General features: G+C 33.2%; 1 protein-coding gene across 2 annotated transcripts in view; it reads left to right on the top strand.

The window, feature by feature from the left end:
- The window catches only part of SLC37A1 (solute carrier family 37 member 1), a 124,801-nt gene that overhangs the window by 75,163 nt on the left and 30,345 nt on the right, over window positions 1-19,293 (top strand). For both annotated transcript variants that reach the window (XM_003763380.4, XM_012544381.3), the window contains exon 9: window positions 8,146-8,183. In XM_003763380.4, the coding sequence (XP_003763428.1) occupies window positions 8,146-8,183 (38 nt within the window). The remainder of the gene's footprint in view (window positions 1-8,145; window positions 8,184-19,293) is intronic.

Genomic DNA, 19,293 nt, shown 5'->3' with positions numbered 1-19,293 from the left:
AGAATCATCAAACTTTCAGGCTTTTGTTGCAAAAAAAGACCTGGATTTTTTATATATATATATAGCTTTTTATTTACAAGATATATGCATAGTTAATTTTTCTGCATTCACAATTGCAACACCTTCCCCCAGATGACAAGTTGACCAATACATGTTAAATATGTTGAAGTATAAGTTAAATACAATATATGAACACATAAAAGACCTGAATTTAATAAAAAATGTAATATATAAGATCCAAGAGAAATCAAAAGGTTAAATATCAAAGACTAATTTTAAGGGACTCAATAAAGAAAACCTTTATTATATGTGGAAATGTAAACTCATATTTCTAAGATTATCATTAATAGTTGGGTAGTTAAAAAAAAGATTGAGGTAGAGCTGAATATGATGTGAAAACTAAAAACCATGTAGGGAAAGGTAAAAAGTAATTATATTAAACAAATGAGGTACAAGAGGAAGAACTGAAACAGAGGAAATAGATGGGGGAGGAGAGCTGGTAGTTATAGAGTCCTATTCACATCAGCAATGGGTTAATAAGGAAACAATACATATATCTAGAGTCTTCTAAATTTATAAAGAAATCATGAGGAGAGGAAAGATAGGATGGGGCATAGAATTAAGGGAATAAAGAGGGAGGGAAAGGGGGGATGAAGAACATAAGGAGAGGGGAATCCTTGGGGTATGGGAGAAAGAGAGAAACAGGATAAATCATAGGCAGGCAAAGTAACAAGTAGAAGTAAAACAGAAGAGCCAGCATGTACAGGAAATAAAGATACACACAAACACAATGATCATGAGTAGAATTTATTATAACAAAAACAATGATAGTAATAATTGATCTCAAGGTCAAGGCTAAAATAGATTTAATTAAAAGAGAAAAATAGGGAAATTATACTGTATGACAGCCTCATTAATATTGTTTTTGGACTACTTAAAATAACTAGACAAGGTAAGATTGGAATGTCGTTGTGGCTGTAAAAAATACAGTACATACCCTTACATAGTTATGTTTAATGTATGTGTGTATATGTGGGCAATTCTATATAATATATATATATATATACACATACATATTTGGGGGGGGGGGTTGTATGTATCCATGGTTAATTATAGTATTTTTGTGGGAAATGGAAGAGGGGAGGAAAAGGGAAAAAAAAGAATAAAGTAAAAAGTATAGCAGAGAACAAAAGAAAAACAAGGAAGCAACGAAATTATGGACAATTCTGAGCACACATAGGCTTTCTTGAAATGGAAATTTATTATCATATTTTGAGTACTCATTCTGCTTTGCACATGGCAATGAGGACCAAAATAACATCACTGTGTTGGAGTAAGATACGGTGTGGCCAGTTGTGACTGATTAAGCAGTACAAGCTCAGAATACTCTACCACAGGTCAGTCATAAATAGTTTATGTGATCATTTAGAGTGGAAATGTATCTCACTTATTTTTGGAGTTACTGAAATTCTTGGCTCATAGAGCACACCATCATGCTGGGTGATCCTTTGGAAGTATTTCCTATGACATGCAATTGATTCGTTTTTTTTTTTTATAATAATTATAACTTTTTGTTGACAATACATATGCATGGGTAATTTTTACAACATTATCCCTTGCACTCACTTCTGTTTCCATTTTTCCTTTCTCTCCTTCCACCCCCACCCCTAGATGGCAAGCAGTCTTATACATGTTAAATATGTTATAGTATATCCTAGATACAATATATGTGTTCAGAACCAAATAGTTCTCTTTATTGCACAGGAAGAATTGGATTCAGAAGGTAAAAATAACCTGGGAAGAAAAACAAAAATGCAAACAGTTTACACTCATTTCCCAGTGTTCCTTTGGATGTAGCTGCTTCTGTCCATCATTGATCAATTTAAACTGAATTATATCTTCTCTTTATGGAAGATATCTATTTCCATCAGAATACATCCTCATACAGTATTGTTGAAGTGTATAATGATCTCCCGGTTCTGCTCATTTCACTCAGCATCAGTTCTAACAATGCATCAAGGTAATCCCAAATGTTGGAAGGGATGTGGGAAAACAGGGACACTAATACATTGTTGGTGGAATTGTGAATACATCCAACCATTTTGGAGAGCAATTTGGAACTATGCTCAAAAAGTTATCAAACTGTGCATACCCTTTGATCCAGCAGTGTTACTACTGGGCTTATATCCCAAAGAGATCATAAAGAAGGGAAAGGGACCTGTATGTGCACGAATGTTTGTGGCAGCCCTCTTTGTAGTGGCCAGAAACTGGAAACTGAGTAGATGCCCATCAATTGGAGAATGATTGAATAAATCGTGGTATATGAATGCTATGGAATATTACTGTTCAGTAATAAATAACCAACAGGATGATTTCAGAAAGGCCTGAAGAGACTTACATGAACTGATGCTGAGTGAAATGAGCAGGACCAGGAGATCATTATATACTTCAACAACAATACTATATGAGGATCAATTCTGATGGACCTGGCCATCTTCAGCAATGAGATGAACCAAATCAGTTCCAATGGAGCAGTAATGCACTGAACCAGCTACACCCAGTGAAAGAACTCTGGGAGATGACTAAGAACCATTACATTGAATTCCCAACCCCTATATTTTTGCCTGCCTGCATTTTGGATTTCCTTCACAGGCTAATTGTACGATATTTCAGAGTCTGATTCTTTTTGTACAGCAAAATAACGGTTTGGTCATATATACTTATTTTGTATTTAATTTATACTTTAATACATTTAAGATTTACTGGTCATCCTGCCATCTAGGGAGGGGGTGGGGGGAAGGAGGGGAAAAGTTGGAACAAAAGGTTTGGCAATTGTCAATGCTGTAAAATTACCCCATACATATAACTTGTAAATAAAAAGCTATTAAAAAAAAATACATCAATGTCCCAGTTTTCCCACATCCCCTCCACCATTCATCATTAATTTTTCCTGTCATCTTAGCCAATCTGACAGGTGTGTAGTGGTATCTCAGAGTTGTCTTAATTTGCATTTCTCTGATCAATAGTGATTTGGAACACTTTCATATGAGTGGAAATAGTTTTATCATCTGAAAATTGTCTGTTCATATCCTTTGACCATTTTTCAATTGGAGAATGGCTTGATTTCTTATAACTTAGAGTCAGTTCTCTATATATTTTGGAAATGAAGCCTTTATCAGAACCTTTAATTGTAAAAATGTTTCCCCAGTTTGTTGCTTCCCTTCTGATCTTGTTTGCATTAGTTTTCTTTGTACAAAGGCTTTTTAATTTGATGTAATCAAAATTTTCTATTTTGTGATCAGTAATGATGTCTAGTTCTTCTTTGGTCACAAATTCCTTCCTCCTCCACAGGTCTGAGAGGTTCCTCTAATTTATTTATGATCTCATTCTTTTTTTTTTTTTTAACAAGTTCACAATTTTATTTATTTATTTCTTCTCTTTTTTTTTTTTTTTTTTTTTTATTTAATAGCCTTTTATTTACAGGATATATGCATGGGTAATTTTACAGCATTAACAATTGCCAAACCTCTTGTTCCAATTTTTCACTTCTTAACCCCCCACCCCCTCCCCTAGATGGCAGGATGACCAGTAGATGTTAAATATATTAAAATTTAAATTAGATACACAATAAGTATATATGACCAAAATGTTATTTTGCTGTACAAAAAGAATCAGACTCTGAAATATTGTACAATTAGCTTGTGAAGGAAATCAAAAATGCAGGTGTGCATAAATATAGGGATTAGAATTCAATGTAATGGTTTTTAGTCATCTCCCAGAGTTCTTTTCTGGCATAGCTAGTTCAGTTCATTACTGCTCCATTAGAAATGATTTGGTTGATCTCGTTGCTGAGGATGGCCTGGTCCATCAGAACTGGTCATCATATAGTATTGTTGTTGAAGTATATAATGATCTCCTGGTCCTGCTCATTTCACTCAGCATCAGTTCGTGTAAGTCTCTCCAGGCCTTTCTGAAATTATCCTGTTGGTCATTTCTTACAGAACAGTAATATTCCATAATATTCATATACCACAATTTATTCAGCTATTCTCCAACTGATGGACATCCATTCAGTTTCAGTTTTTAGCCACTACAAAAGAGGCTGCCACAAACATTCGTGCACATACAGGTCCTTTCCTTCTTTATAATCTCTTTGGGATATAATCCAGTAGTAACACTGCTGGATCAAAGGGTATGCACAGTTTGATAACTTTTGAGCATAGTTCCAAACTACTCTCCAAAATGGTTGATTCATTCACAACTCCACCAACAATGCATCAATGTCCCAGTTTTCCGCATCCCCTCCAACAATCATCATTATTTTTCCTATCATCTTAGCCAATCTGACAGGTGTGTAGTGGTATCTTAGAGTTGTCTTAATTTGCATTTCTCTGATTAATAATGACTTGGAGCATCTTTTCATATGACTAGAAATAGTTTCAATTTCTTCATCTGAGAATTGTCTGTTCATATCCTTTGACCATTTTTCAATTGGAGAATGGCTTGATTTCTTATAACTTAGAGTCAGTTCTCTATATATTTTGGAAATGAAGCCTTTATCAGAATCTTTAATTGTAAAAATGTTTCCCCAGTTTGTTGCTTCCCTTCTGATCTTGTTTGCATTAGTTTTCTTTGTACAAAGGCTTTTTAATTTGATGTAATCAAATTTGTGATCAGTAATGATGTCTAGTTCTTCTTTGGTCACAAATTCCTTCCTCCTCCACAGGTCTGAGAGGTAAACTATCCTATGTTCCTCTAATTTATTTATGATCTCATTCTTTATGCCTAAATCATGAATCCATTTTGATCTTATCTTAGTATATGGTGTTAAGTGTGGGTCCATCATGCAATTGATTCTAAAGTTTTTCATAGAGAACTTGAGAGAATCCTTGTAAAAATCCTTGTATTATTTCTTCTGACCATCTGTCTTGTGTAGGTTCTTCATGAAAAAGTCTTTTAGCCAAATATCTAGGATCAAACAATGTTGGCAGATTAGTTCAAGAAAAGACCTCAATGTTAGGTACCTTATCTTACCAGGAGATCTTTTGAATCTTCCTATAATAATTCAAATGGAAGTGATTCAATTTCCTGACAAAAGTCTGATATACTGTCCAGGTTTCACAGGAGTACAATGAGGTGAGTACAATGATTCTGGAGAACTTCAGTTTGATAGGCAATCTTAACACATCTTCTTTTCCTTTCCTCTGGAGTCTCCCAAACACTGAACTAGCTCTGGGAATGCCTCATCAATTGTGTGGACATCTTTGGAAAGTATGCCACCAAGATCAGTGAAGTTATGCACAGCATTTAGAATTTCTCTATTTGCCTTAAATAATGATTCCTGGTTCCTGGGGGAAGGAGAAGGGAACTCCATAGCCATGTGGAAATAAAGTCTATTATATACAAAAGAGATTAAACTTATTACTGATTTCAGCAGGCAAAATTAAAGGGATGGGAAAGAAGTTGGAAAGAGGCCATTTTAGACTAGAAGTGAGAGAATGCTTTCTTTTTAAATATAATAATGACTTTTTATTTTTCAAAATAACATGCAAAGATAGTTTTCAACATTGCAAAACCTCCCTCCCTTCCCACTTCTCTTCCTCCCTCCCCACCTCCCTTCTCCCTTTAAACAGCAAGTAATCCAATATAGGTTAAACATATGCAGTTCTTCTGAACATATTTCCACATTTATCATGCTTCACACACACACAATCAGATCAAAAAGGGAGAAAATGAGAAAGAAAAAAGCAACCAAACAACAAAAAAAGATAAAGATACTACATTGTGATCTAATTCAGTTCCCATAGTCCTCTCTCTGAATGCAAATGGCTCTCTCCATCACAAGTCTATTGGAATTGGCCTGAATCACCTCATTGTTGAAAACAGCCAAGTCCATCACAATTGATCATTTCATAATCTTGTTGCTGTGTACAGTGTTCTCTTCATTCTACTCATGTCACTTAGCATCATATAAGTCTCTTCAGGCTTTTCTGAAATCAGCCTGCTAATTCTTTCTTATAGAACAATAATACTCCATTACATTCATGTACCATAACTTATTCAGCCATTCCCCAACTGATGGGTATCTATTCGATTTCCAGTTTCTTGCTACTACAAAAAGGACTGCTATAAACATTTTTGCACATGTGGGTCCTTTTTCCTTTTTATTATTTCTTTGGAACATAGACCCAGTAGAGACCCTGCTGGATCAAAGGGGCCTTTGGGCATAGTTCCAAATTGCCCTATCCCAGGATAATTGAATTAAGCTACTTTAACCTCCACTCGCTCTGGAGTTTATTTTGGTCAATGTTCAGAGATTTGTGGCTCCAACCACAGCTTCATGCCCATTGTACTAGAAATGTCGACCCTAAAATATTTTGAAAACTGGTTGCATATAATGCAAACATCTTTGAGAAACCAATATAATACTTAAGTATTAGCAGAGCTTAATACTTCCTCAAAGCCATGCCTCAATTAGAATTGGTTAACCTCCAGAATGGTTAGATCGGTTCACAACTCCACCAAAGTCTCAGTTTTTCCACATCTTCAACATTCATTATCGTTTCCTGTCATCTTAGTCAATCTGAGAGGTGTGAAATGTTGTCTTAATTTGTGTTTCTCTAATCAATAGTAGAACATTTTTATGTGACTAGAAATGGCTTTAATTTCTTCATCTGAAAATGGTCTATTGATAACCTTTGACTATTTATCAGTTGGGGAATGACTTGTATTCTTATAAATTTCTGTTAATTCTCTATATATTTTTAAAATTCAGCCTTTATCAGAAATCTTGAATGTAAAAACTTACCCAGTTTTCTGCTTCTCTTCTAATTTTGGCTGCATTGGTTTTATTTATACAAAATCTTTTAGATTTAATATAATCAGAATTATCCATTCAGCATTTCATAATGTTTTCTAGTTTTTTGGCCATAAATTCCTTCCTTCTCTACAGATCTGAGGGGTAAACTAACCCTTATTCTTATTTGCTTATAGTAGCATCCTTTAAATCTAAATCATGAACTCATTTTGATCTTATCTTGATATAGGGTCAGATGTTGGTCAATGCCTGGTTTCAGCCATGCTATTTTCCAGTGTTCCCAGCAGTTTTCATCAAATAGTGAATTCTTATCCCAGAAACTGGAGTCTTTGGATTTATCAAACACTAGATTACTATAGTCATTGACAATTATGTCTTGTGAATCTAACCTATTTCACTCTATTTCTTAGCCAGTTCCAAATGGTTTTGAGGACCATTCTTTTATAATATAGTTTTAGATCTTGTACATTGAGGCCACCTTCATTTGCACTTTTTCCATTAATTCCCTTAAAATGCTTGACTTTTTATTCTCCCAGGTGAATTTTATTATTTTTTTTTCTAGCGTATAAAATAATTTATTAACTGTTTGAGAGAATTTTTTTTTTTTTAACAATTCTATCCACAGTCAAATAGGTTATCTTAAGATTCCTTAAAATGAATGTGTTCAAGAACATGCTTGCCAAGTTATTGAAGAATGAATTTCATTCAGCATTGAACTGGATGGACATTGAAGTCTCTTCCAGCTATGAAGTTCAGTGATCTGCCTGTCCATCTTTAAGGGTGGTTAATGTCTTTTAAGTAGTGCCTAAGACAAAGATCTATCAGGAGACAATTGAAATTTGGAACTGAATTCATTAGGACCAATACTATGCAGAAACTTATTATATAGAAATACTATAGACAAACTAGGCTAAATCTGATTCCATTCTTCCCAGAGACAGAGGTAATATAGGGGACAGTTAGCTGCAGAGATGTTGGAGGGAAATGTTCATGCTTTTGTCATTGCTTCATCTTTAATATTCCTTTGTAACATTTTATTTATAATAAGTCTTGAAATCTAACTGATGAACCTAAGTTGCTATATACAGCTGCTTGGGACTTGGGCTGATAGCAGTAGAGAAAAGATACTCCAACATCTGAGGTAGTCCCTAGCATCTAACTGAAATAGTGAACTCAGAGTATATATGTTACATCTGGTTTAATGGAAACTTGGTTTTCTGTTGACTTTTTATATTATTTTTGCATTCTTTACTTTGAAAACAATGATTTTACTAAATACTCTCACATTGTAAAGTTTGAAAAATTCATTTCATGTTTTCATATTACAGATCCTAAAGACATAAAATGTTCTTCCACACCATTAATTGTGAGTACAATTGTTTCATTTCTTTCTTTCTGTGAATTAAAGTTCCTGGTTTCTGATAACTCCCAGTAATCAAAAAATTATATACCCACATTCAGAGAACTATTGTGTGTATTTAAAGAATTATAATGAATGGCTCTTATTATTAAGGTATTTATAGTCTAATTTAAAATAGTTAAGTTCTTAAAAAAACCTATAATCTCATTATTTTGCATATTCCTTCATACTTTCTTGACTTGCACAATTCTCAACCAACTTTTCATTCAATTCCTTCCAAGAGAATCAATTCAGAATATTGATGTCTTCCTCCAGGTCTTTCAACATTCTCCCAGTATAGGGACAGCTATTTGCATTAACATATGACAATCTTACTACCTTTTTCAGTCTTCTATGTAACATGAAGAAATAGTGTAGCCAAATCTGAAAGACAGTGTTGTAGTGAATTACAAATTCAAAATGTCAAAAGTACATCATGGCAACCAAAAAGACTAATGTACATTTACTATCCTTTAAAGGTATAGTGTCCACAGTGACGGAAGTGTATTTCCCAATGAACTCTGGCCTTCACTGAACATTATGTATTTTTAGGTTTAATTATGTATGTCACATTTCAAGTGTCCAGAAGAAATGATAGCCAAGATTATGTAGGACCTCAAGAACATGTCATATAAGCACCAGTAGAAATGAGTGAATGTATTTAGCCTTGAAAAGAAAAGGCTTAAAGTGATTTGTTACCTGTCTTCAAATCTATGAAGGACTGTCAGGTTTTAGACTTATTCCACTTGACTGTAGACGACAAATCTAGGAGTCATAAGCAAATGTTGCAGAAAAGCTTGATAAAATATCTTTTTAACAATTTAACTATACAAAAGTGAAATGTTTTGGATGACCACTTTGGGAAAAAACTATCTTAGTAGTGAATGGAGATGAATCTTGTAGAGTTGATTCTCAATCTGGTACTGATTAGTCTAGAAGGCCTCTAAAATCCTTTTAATCTTTGAAATTTGGGGACATGGACAGTAGAGTCAAGAGACTGTTTATATATATCTTTATTTCATTATCACTTACATCGGGCCTTCACTACAAGAGGGCAATCCTTTTGCAGCTGCCAATAAATATATTATTCCATTCGCCACAGCAACCATTCTAAACCTTTCCATCCCTCATCAGGTGTTTTTTAGCATCTTGCCTCCAGCATCTCAGCAGAAAACACTGACTCCTTTAATTATTAAATTAATAACAATATTAAACACATAAGCACCAAATGTCATAGCATTCAAATACTGAAAACAAAAATCTATGAGTTAAATGCAAAAAATAGATATCTCCCCAGTTCTTTCCCAATGCCTCACCTTTAAGCTGGCTACTCTCTCTCTTCCCTTCCCTAACTGATCCTATGGTTAGCCAGTTTAACTCTACACTGTCCTCTTGAGACCCTTGGAATTAGAAGCCTCAGTCTTGACTTGCTCTTACCATCTTTTGCCTATATTATAACTCATGCTGTTGAAAGAAACTGAAGAAAATCACAAAACTGCTTCCTGGCTGCACTATAAATTTATGTTACATAATCTCAACTGGGTCCCCAATGCTGCAATGCAATTCTTTTATATTTCTCTAATTTTCATTCAGGTGAAACAGATTTCTCCAAATTTACCAATGATTTCTTAACAGGCATAGCTTTTAGTTAATTCCCAATTCCCATTCTTCTTTGACATTTTATCACCCTCTTCTCTTGGATATTCTACTCTCTTGCTTTGTTTGGAGGGGGGGTGGGATATGTGCATGTGCAAGTGAATGAGAGAGAGACAGAGACAGAGGACAGAGATAGAGAGTGAAAGAGAAAAAGAGAGATCTATCATTCCCTAAGGCTTTTCCTCTCCTATATTATCTTTTTAGGTGATCCCATCCAATCCAATAAATTGAATTATCTTTTCTATATAGATGATTCTGAATGTTTCTCTAACTTAATTCCTCTTCACACCTCTACCCTTACATTAATGACTATCTTTTGACATTTTGAATTGATATCCCCAAAATAACAAATTTAATATCCAAAACTGAACTTAATTTTTTTACTCAAATCCTTCCCCTCTTCCTAATTTCCTTATGATTGTTAAGGGTATCACCATCCTTCCAATCACCTCAGCTTACAACCTACTGATCCTACCTGACTCATCCCTCCCTCTTATCCCACAAAATTCTATCAGCTATTAAATCCCATCCTTTCTTTTTTTGTAACAACAGTCATATTTGTGCCCATCTGTCTACTCACTTATCTTTCTATTGTAGTTCAGGCCTTCATCAACTCATTCTTGGACTATTACAATAGCTTTTTGGCTCATCTTGCAGCACTTTATTCTGTGCTCTACTCAGCTGCCAAAATGATGTCACCCTACTACACACAATGGCTCTCTATTACCTCCAGGATCAAAAATCCTTCTTGGCTTTTATGGCCCTTTATAATTTGCTCCCTTCCTATTTTTCTACTCTTAACTTTGCTACTCTAAATGCTGTTCCTTGATAATGATCATTCATCTAAATCTGTGTCTTTTTTACTAGCTGTGTTTGCAATGGATTCTTCAAAACTCAGCTCAGCTGCACATTTCAGAGGAGACCTTTGCTGATGCCCTCATTAGTATTGCCATCTCTCTGAGATTATCTCCTATGTACATTATATTTATCTTGTATATGCATAACTATTTGCATGTTGTCTCCCCTGTTAGAATGTGTGCTCTCTGAGGACAAAAGATCAGGTTTTTGCCTTTCTGTATATAGCTAGAAATTAGCATAATGTCTCATTCTTAATAGATGATTAATACATGCTTATTGATTGACTTACTGGACAGTATTTTTTTAAATGTTCAATACTATTTTATTTTTCTAACACATGCAAAGATAGTTTTCAACATTCATTTCTGCAAGTCTTCGTGTTCCAGATTTTTCTCTCTTCTTCCCTTACATACTATAAGTTAAATATCACACAATTCTTCTAAACATATTTTTATATTTGTCATGCTGTACAAAAAAAGAGATCAGATTAAAAGGGGAAAAAAACATAAGAAAGAAAAGAAATAACCAACAAAAGGTGAAAATACTATACTTGGATCTATATTCAGTCTCCGTAGTTCTCTTTCAGATGCAGATGGCATTTTTCATCCCAAGTCTATTGGAATTGCTTTTAATTACCTCATTGCTGAGAAGAGTCAAATCTATCACAGTTGATCATCCCATAATCTTGTTGTTATTGTATACAGTATTCTTTTAATTCTGCTTATTTAACTCAGCATCAATTTATGTAAATCTTTCTCGGTTTTTCTGAAGTCAATCTATTCACCATTTGTTATAGAACAATAATATTCCATTATATTTAAATATTGAAAGTATGGGGTTTTTTTTAAAGATCACATTATTGTTCTTTCTTATTTTCCCTTGCAGGTATATAGTGTTACAGCTGTCTCAATCCATGTTTTTCTTTCTTTTTTTCCCCACTAGTTATAGAGGGTTCGTATGCCTGCTTCCATCTACACTCTACTTAATTTGTTATGTAACTGTGGGCAACTTAATTTATCTTTGTGGACCTCAGTTTTTTCATGTGTGAAAGAAAGGGGTAAACGTGTTAAGCTGTAACTTCTCTTCTGACTTCAAATCTATGCTTCAGTGTTTCATTGATTTATCTGTTAAATTAGTTTGAGAATGAGCTTATACTATTCTATATAAAGATCAGTTCCCAGGACCTCAATTCCAATCTCTTCCACTCGTTTTCTTTCTTATCCAATAAGGAATTTGCAAAAGTATTCATAAAACAATAAAACAAAAAATTACAGATGACAAACATATTCATTGGGTGACTGGCTTATATACATGGATCCTTTTGAAAGGGTAATAATATAATATATAATTTGCTTGTTATTTTGTATATTTCTAATATTTAATATCAAACAAATATCTTTTCTCATTCTAAAATGGCAATATTTATCTAAATTACAGTAAATGTCTACTTCATTGATTTGATAGTACCTTATAGCTAACACCTTAGGGAAAACTGAGCTTCCAGAAGAGAACTTAATATAGGGGAAAGCCCATTTGACTGTGTTTGTAGAATTATGTTCTCTTCCCAGCTCAGTCACTACCATATTTGACCAAGTCACTTCAAGCAAACAAACAAGCAAATCATAACCATTTATTAAATATTTAATGTGTGCCTCACACACTGCACCAAGCATTAGGAATATAAGGACAAAAGTGAGACAATCTCTGATGGTAAAGGTACTTACATTCCAATTGTGGAGACAATATGTTTATACATAATATTTAGAAAATAAGTACAAAGCAATTTGGAGAAGGAATACACCAGCAAGTAGGATGATGAGAATAGACTTCATTTAGAAGGTGATTCTTGAACTTAATTTTGAAAGTAACTGAAGATTACAAACGGTAGAGGTAAGAAGAATTGCAATTATGAGGGATACTTGGTACAAAAGCAAGGAAAAAAGAACATAGAGTGTTGTGTGAGGGGTATACCAGAGCAATCAGAAGGTCAGAATAGGTGAACCATGAAGTGAAAAAAGACAATTAATATATAAGAAGTTAGTTCAAAAGGGGGACACAATGTAAAGACTTTTTGTATGTAAATGTAAAGACAAAATGAATAGCATCTAATTGCTTCTAGAATAAAATATGAGCACTTCTGTTTGGTACATATATATATATATAAACATAATTATAGCATATAATTATAACATATAACATATAATTATATGCCAAACAAAAGTGCTTATATTTTATTCTAGAAGCAATTAGGTGCTGTTCATTTATGTTTTTAAAATTGTTTTATTGCTGTCTTTTATTTTTACATTGCTTATATTTTCTTCTGTATCTTCATTTCCTGTCAATGAAAGCTATCTCATATATCAAGGAATTTTTTTAGGACAAAAAAAAGGAGAAAAAAATTAGAAAAATTGTTCACTACTATAGAAAAAAATCTAACACATATTTTGTATCTATAAATCCTCCATTTCTATAGATAATTTTCAGAAAGTATTTTCTTATCTCTCTCCTTTGAGGCCTAGTTTTTTTCTTTATAATTTTTCATCATTCATTTTTATTGTTTTTTGGTTCTTGTCATTGTTGTAGTCATTGTGTAAATTTATTTTCCTGATCTGCTTACTTTACTTTATACATGTTCAGCTAAGTCTTTCCATGTTTTTCTATTTATTGTTTCTTATGGTACACTAATATTCCAATTCTATCATATACCAGCTTATAATAGAACCAAAAATTCATTAATCTTTCCACATTCCCAATTTTGTCATTTTAACTTATTTGCTGACACAATCCCATGATTGTATTGATTTACATTTCCCTTATTATTAGTCATTGGGAACAATCATTTATATGTTTGGAAATAGTTGTAAATTCTTTTTAGAGCTATTTGTTCATATTCTTTGACAACTAATCTATTGGGGAATAACTTTTCATCTGTTTGCCAATTTCTGAATTTCTATATATCTTAGATACCAAGCCTTATCAGAGATATTGATATAAAGATTTTTCCCTTTCTTTTTTACTTTCCATCTTTTCCCAGATCCATAAATTTTGTTTTCAAGTTCCATTTATGTTATTTTTTGTGCTTGCTTTATTTGTCTGGTCCTTAAATTGGAAGTACCTGAGTTCATATCTAGACCCAATAAAATAGAGATAATAATTATAATTATCTTCCAGGGTTGTTGTGAGAATGAAATAAGGTAATATTTATAAAGCACTTAGCACAGTTCCTAGAACACTGTAGGTGTTTAACAAATACTCATTTTCTTCTTACTTTCCTCCTACTCATGGCTGTGAAAAGTATTATCTACTTCTCTTGCAATTATTTTATAGCATGATCTTTAAAGCACTGAAACTTATTGAACTGAAGAATGCCAAAACGTTTCTGTTCTACCTGACACATATAAAGAGGGGAGAAAGGCTTGAGGCAAGGACACTGAATGGGGAGCTAATTCAATAGTTCAAATAAAAGGTAATGAAAGCCTTAGTAAAAATAGTTTCTGGGTGAGTGGAGAGGAAGATACATATGTGACAAATATGAAGTCAGATCTTTAGTCCTCATCTGGAAAAAGAGATCATAAAGGCAGAGCTCTCTTGAATACTTCCCTCCAGTTAAAATTATTTGCCTTTGTTAATAACTTTGATTGATTTAGTCAATCGGAACCAAATGTGAATAGAACTTATACCCCAGCTTTAATGTAGGGACTTGGCTATTCCCTGAGGAATTTATATTAAAAGGGGGGGGGGGGGGGGGAGAGAGAACCAATGAGATTTGGAGAGGAAGTAATAAAGAAAACTTGAACTGAACAGAAGGTACCCAGAAACAGCTAGTGGAAGAAGAAAAGAAAGGAGGAGTGAATTGTATCAAAGGAGATATTAAGGGTCATGGGTCCTATAATGCATCTCAGAACTGAAAACTTGCAGTGATTCTACCAGTTTTATGTACTTACCCAAGGATAAAGGAAAGTTCCTAGAAAAGGTCTGCTCTCAGAACAGAAGATGCAGTGATTCTACCAGTTTTATGTACTTACCCAATAGAGGGAAGTTCCTAGAAAACATCTACTCTATCCTCACCTCGCCCACAATACAATAAACAATACATGTTTATCAATAGAAACTACAATATCCTTTGTTGCTTTGTTGCCCAAATGTTTCCAGTAACCAGGATTTTGCTTTTAATCTTAAAGAGGAAGAACTAAATAACCAGAGGAAGAAATAAATAAGAATGAAAGCAGGAACCCAAACCTGTATATGAATGTTATGAACTTTACTAAAAGGGGATTCAAAGTGACTCTGACTATATTCTTAACTTTTCATCTTAAACAGGGTAAAGCATATGGATGTTAGGGGCCATTATTTTGTCTATAGGCCTGCAATAGGTTATTATGAGAGACTCTCTTTCATGTCTCATATTGTAATTCTCTCAGAAATCATAAGAGAAATTCCTTTCTGAAAAACATTGGTGGTTCAAGGAAAATTATTCTACTGTGCCCATATTATTAACTTCAAAATACCTTAGGTAATATCTTAGGCAGCAAATATTTGAATTATTTGCCAAGTGAAAAGAAACAGCCATACTGCTTTTAGAATATAAAAACATTTATAAATCTTACAGAGAAGAATAACTGATCAGTACAAGCAGTACCATCTCATTAACCAAAGAAAACAGTGGAGGGCAGAACCTGTTTGGCAAAACCTTGGCAAGAGAGCCAATGAAACAAAGGCATCTAAAGGTCACTTAAGGTCAAAATGGGAGAAGAATAAACAATTAAAATGAAAAAGAGCTACAAAGATGATTATAATAAACTTTTCTTTTTAACATTGAGAAAAATGGGACTACCTCAGTCTGATTCAAGCATTAAAATTCAAATTGTCCTTGTAGGGGAGGTAGAAATAGTACTAAAGAGAACAAAGATAGAAAAAGTAATCAAACTGGACTAAGTATAAGTAGAAGAGATTCATGCTGGAAAGGATGAATTTGTAAAGGTGTTGAGAAATTAAAGTATTATTTATCTGAGGATATAGACTTAGAAAAAATTCAAAAAGCATGTAAAATAAAATCAGACCTTGTTAAAATTGTAAAAGGAGTCCGAGAAAAAGAAAAACAATTACTGACCTAAATGTGTGCCCAATTTGCCATACATACAAAATTTTGAGCTTGATGAGAGTCATCTATACATGAATGAAGAATCTCCTTAATGATGCCTAAATCTCTTGGGACCAGGGAACAAAATGAAAATAGACATAATCCATTTGTCTCATCCTGAAAGAAATCTCAAAATGAAAACTAGAAATATCATAAGTAAAATAGAAAACTTCCAGATGAAAGAAAAAGCTTATAATCAATCAATCAGAAAGAGTTCAACTACTACCAAGAAGCAACAGCAGTCATTACACAAAGCAGTTTTGACTTTTGAAAAAAAGAGAGTACAGAATACATTTTGAAAGGCAAAAGAAAAAACTTATAACCAAAGAAAATAAATAATCCAGTGGAGGAAATGGATGTTTCATGGAATAAAGATGATAGATTTATGGAAATTAATAAAGGGGAGTGAAAAAAGTTTACATACTGCTATACTATACATTGCTCTTTTACAAAAGTTGATGCTGTATTGGTGCATAAAAACTTCACCAAAAATGTAGAAAAGTAGAAATATGTAATACATGATTTAGTGATCACAGTGCAATATTAGAGTTAGTAAGGGACCTTTAAAGAATTAACAGTTGTTGGAATCTATCTCTAAAGACTTGGTGGGTCAAGAATAAATATAGAAACCATAGAAAATTACAATAATGAGATATACCAAAACTTGCAGGATTCAGTTAATGCAGTTTTTAGGGTAAAAATCCATGTAATCAAATGTATTTATTAACAAAATAGGGAAAGAAATCAGTTTATTGGATACATAATTTAAAAATTTTAATGACAAATCAAAAGTCTTCAACTAAGCAACAAAGAAAAATTTGAACATTGATAAAGATTAATAAAATTGAAGACAAATCTATTGAACTGATAATCTATAAACTTTTAAAAGAAACTAACAAAATAAAGCTCTCATCTCATTTTTAAAAGCTATAGTTATCAAAAAATTTAAAAAGAACTCACTACAATTGAAAAGAATATAAAAAAATCAGAAATTATTTTGTCCAGTGGTTTCTTAATATTCTTATTTTCAGCTATTCTGTTTCATAAAATAGTTATTGACTTAGAGTTTTTTATTTGAAGACTCTAGTCTTTCCCAGAAGTATATAATCTCATTATGAAAAGATTTTGTTTCATTCTTTGTATTTGTCTCCCCAGCCCTTTACATAGTATGTAGTATATAATTGGCATACTTGATAAATACTTCCTAATTGATTGTTTGATTATGCCATACACTGCCTTTTAGGCAAATATTATTTTCACTGTATAATAAATGAGTGAGCTGAGGCTCAGAGACATGTAAGTGATGTATTTAGTCATGTTCATAAGGAAAGTAAGCATTAGAAGTGGAAACTGACACCAGGACTCTCCTGATCAGAAGTCTTGCTCTCTTTCTCCTATTATGTGAAGCCCTTCTTGAAACGAGGCGACTCTGTATATATATTTCAACTTCATGTTGGGTGTTATTACTTTCTTCATGACATTACATCTAGTTTATGGATGAAAAAGGGCAGTGCCATTGAGGTGGAGTTAGCAAGGTGGTGTAGTGGATAGAGTAATGGCTAGACGATAGGGTGGAGTCAGAAAGACCTATGTTAATTTCTGGCCTCACATACTATCTTTGTGACCATGGGAAAATCATTTAGCCCTATTTGCCTCAATTTTTTCATCTGTAAAATAAGCTGGAGAATGGAATGGCAAATTACGCTAATATGTGTGCCAAGAAAAACCTAAGTCGGGTCACACAGAGCTGGACATAATTAAAACAACTGAACAAGAATATCAGTAATTTAAACAAATATGGGGAAACATAAATGGATAATGATTCTTTATTTGTCAGTTGATTATCCTTTGAGTTGCATACCTTAGCGGATAAATATGAAACATGTGCTAAAAAGAGACCACAACATTCATAATTAAGAAGGAAGAGAGTAGGCTAGATTTTATTTGCACATGTTTATAATTATAATTCCTGCTAATAGAAGAGTCTGAAGTTAGTAGATTATTAATTCTAAGTTTCATTAGCTGACAGATATTCACACTAAATTCAGTTTTAATATGCTGACCCCTCTGAATCAGAAAAATCATGGTATTTAAGGAAGAGTTAACTGATAACAGATCAAAAATAGAGTAGATCAAAGCTTTAATAGTAAATTAATAGTAAAGTCAAGATCATAAATAAACTGTTGCATGTACAACCTGGGGGACAAAAGAAATTTCATAAAATTTTGAACAATTATGTTATACCCAAGAACATACAAAAATGATATCTTTCAATTCCATTAAATCAACTTTCATTGTCTCTTATATGCAATGCATCAGGTGAGACATTGGAGAGACAAAGACAAAAAAAAAAATTCCATACCCTCCAGGAGTTTACATCCAATTTTTTTTATTAAGCTTTTTATTTTCAAACATAGATAATTTTTAACATTCACCCTTGCAAAACTTTGTGTCCCAAATCTTTTCCCTCCCTTCCCCCTACCTCCTCCCTCAGACGGCAGGTAATCCAATATATGTTAAACGTGTAATTCTTCTATACGTATTTCCACAATTATCATGTTGAACAAGAAAAATCAGATTAAAAAGGAAAAAAATGAGAAAGAAAAAAAATTCAGAATTTACGTTTTATTGGAGAGTGACATGTACACATAACTATACAAGACAAAGTGGGGACACAAAGAACTAAGAACTAGAGGCTGGAAAATGCCTAATTGAATAGATGACCTGAGTTGAATCCTGAAGGAATATAAGAATTCTCAGAAGTGGGGATAAAGAAGGAGTCCATATGACTTATCCGGAGAAAGGTAGAATATGAAATATTGTGTATGAGTAATGTTTAATACTTCAATTTGGCAAGAATATAGATTGTAAAAGGATAATAGAATAAAATAAAGTAGTATCAGCTTGTAGGGTACTTTAAATGCCAGGCAGGAAACCACTGAAAGCAATAGAAAAGTCCTTGGAGACTTTTAGGCAGGAAAATGACATGATCAGAACACTTTCTTTGGAAGATTATTTTTTGATGCTTTTGAAAGATATATTGAACAGTGAAGAGTTTAAAAACAGGGAGTTTCATAGTTTTATAGCTTTAATGTAATTGTTCTCATTCTTATGCTGCATGATTGGTTGTGGATCTTGGCACACCCTTTAAAGTATAAAAATAGTACTTGACTCAAAAAGCAAAGGGTGAGGCATGAGGTACCTCCCTTATAAGTAGAAGGTAACATATAAGTAGAAAGTGACATAAAAGGTGTTACTAAGAGAGTGTATGATTGTTGAGTGCCAAAGACAAAAACATAGATAGGCATGTGGCTTTTTTCCACAATGGCCTGAACTGAAATAGAGGAGAAAGACATAAGGAGCTATTTTCCTGTCCCAATTACTGTAAAGCTTTGGTTCCCAAGGTTTCAATACTTGTTGTTA

This window comes from Sarcophilus harrisii, chromosome 3 (genome assembly GCF_902635505.1).
Source record: "Sarcophilus harrisii chromosome 3, mSarHar1.11, whole genome shotgun sequence".
Lineage (NCBI taxonomy): Eukaryota > Metazoa > Chordata > Mammalia > Dasyuromorphia > Dasyuridae > Sarcophilus > Sarcophilus harrisii.
The sequence above is the reverse complement of the archived record's forward strand: the minus strand, read 5'-3'. Positions and strand labels throughout refer to the sequence as shown.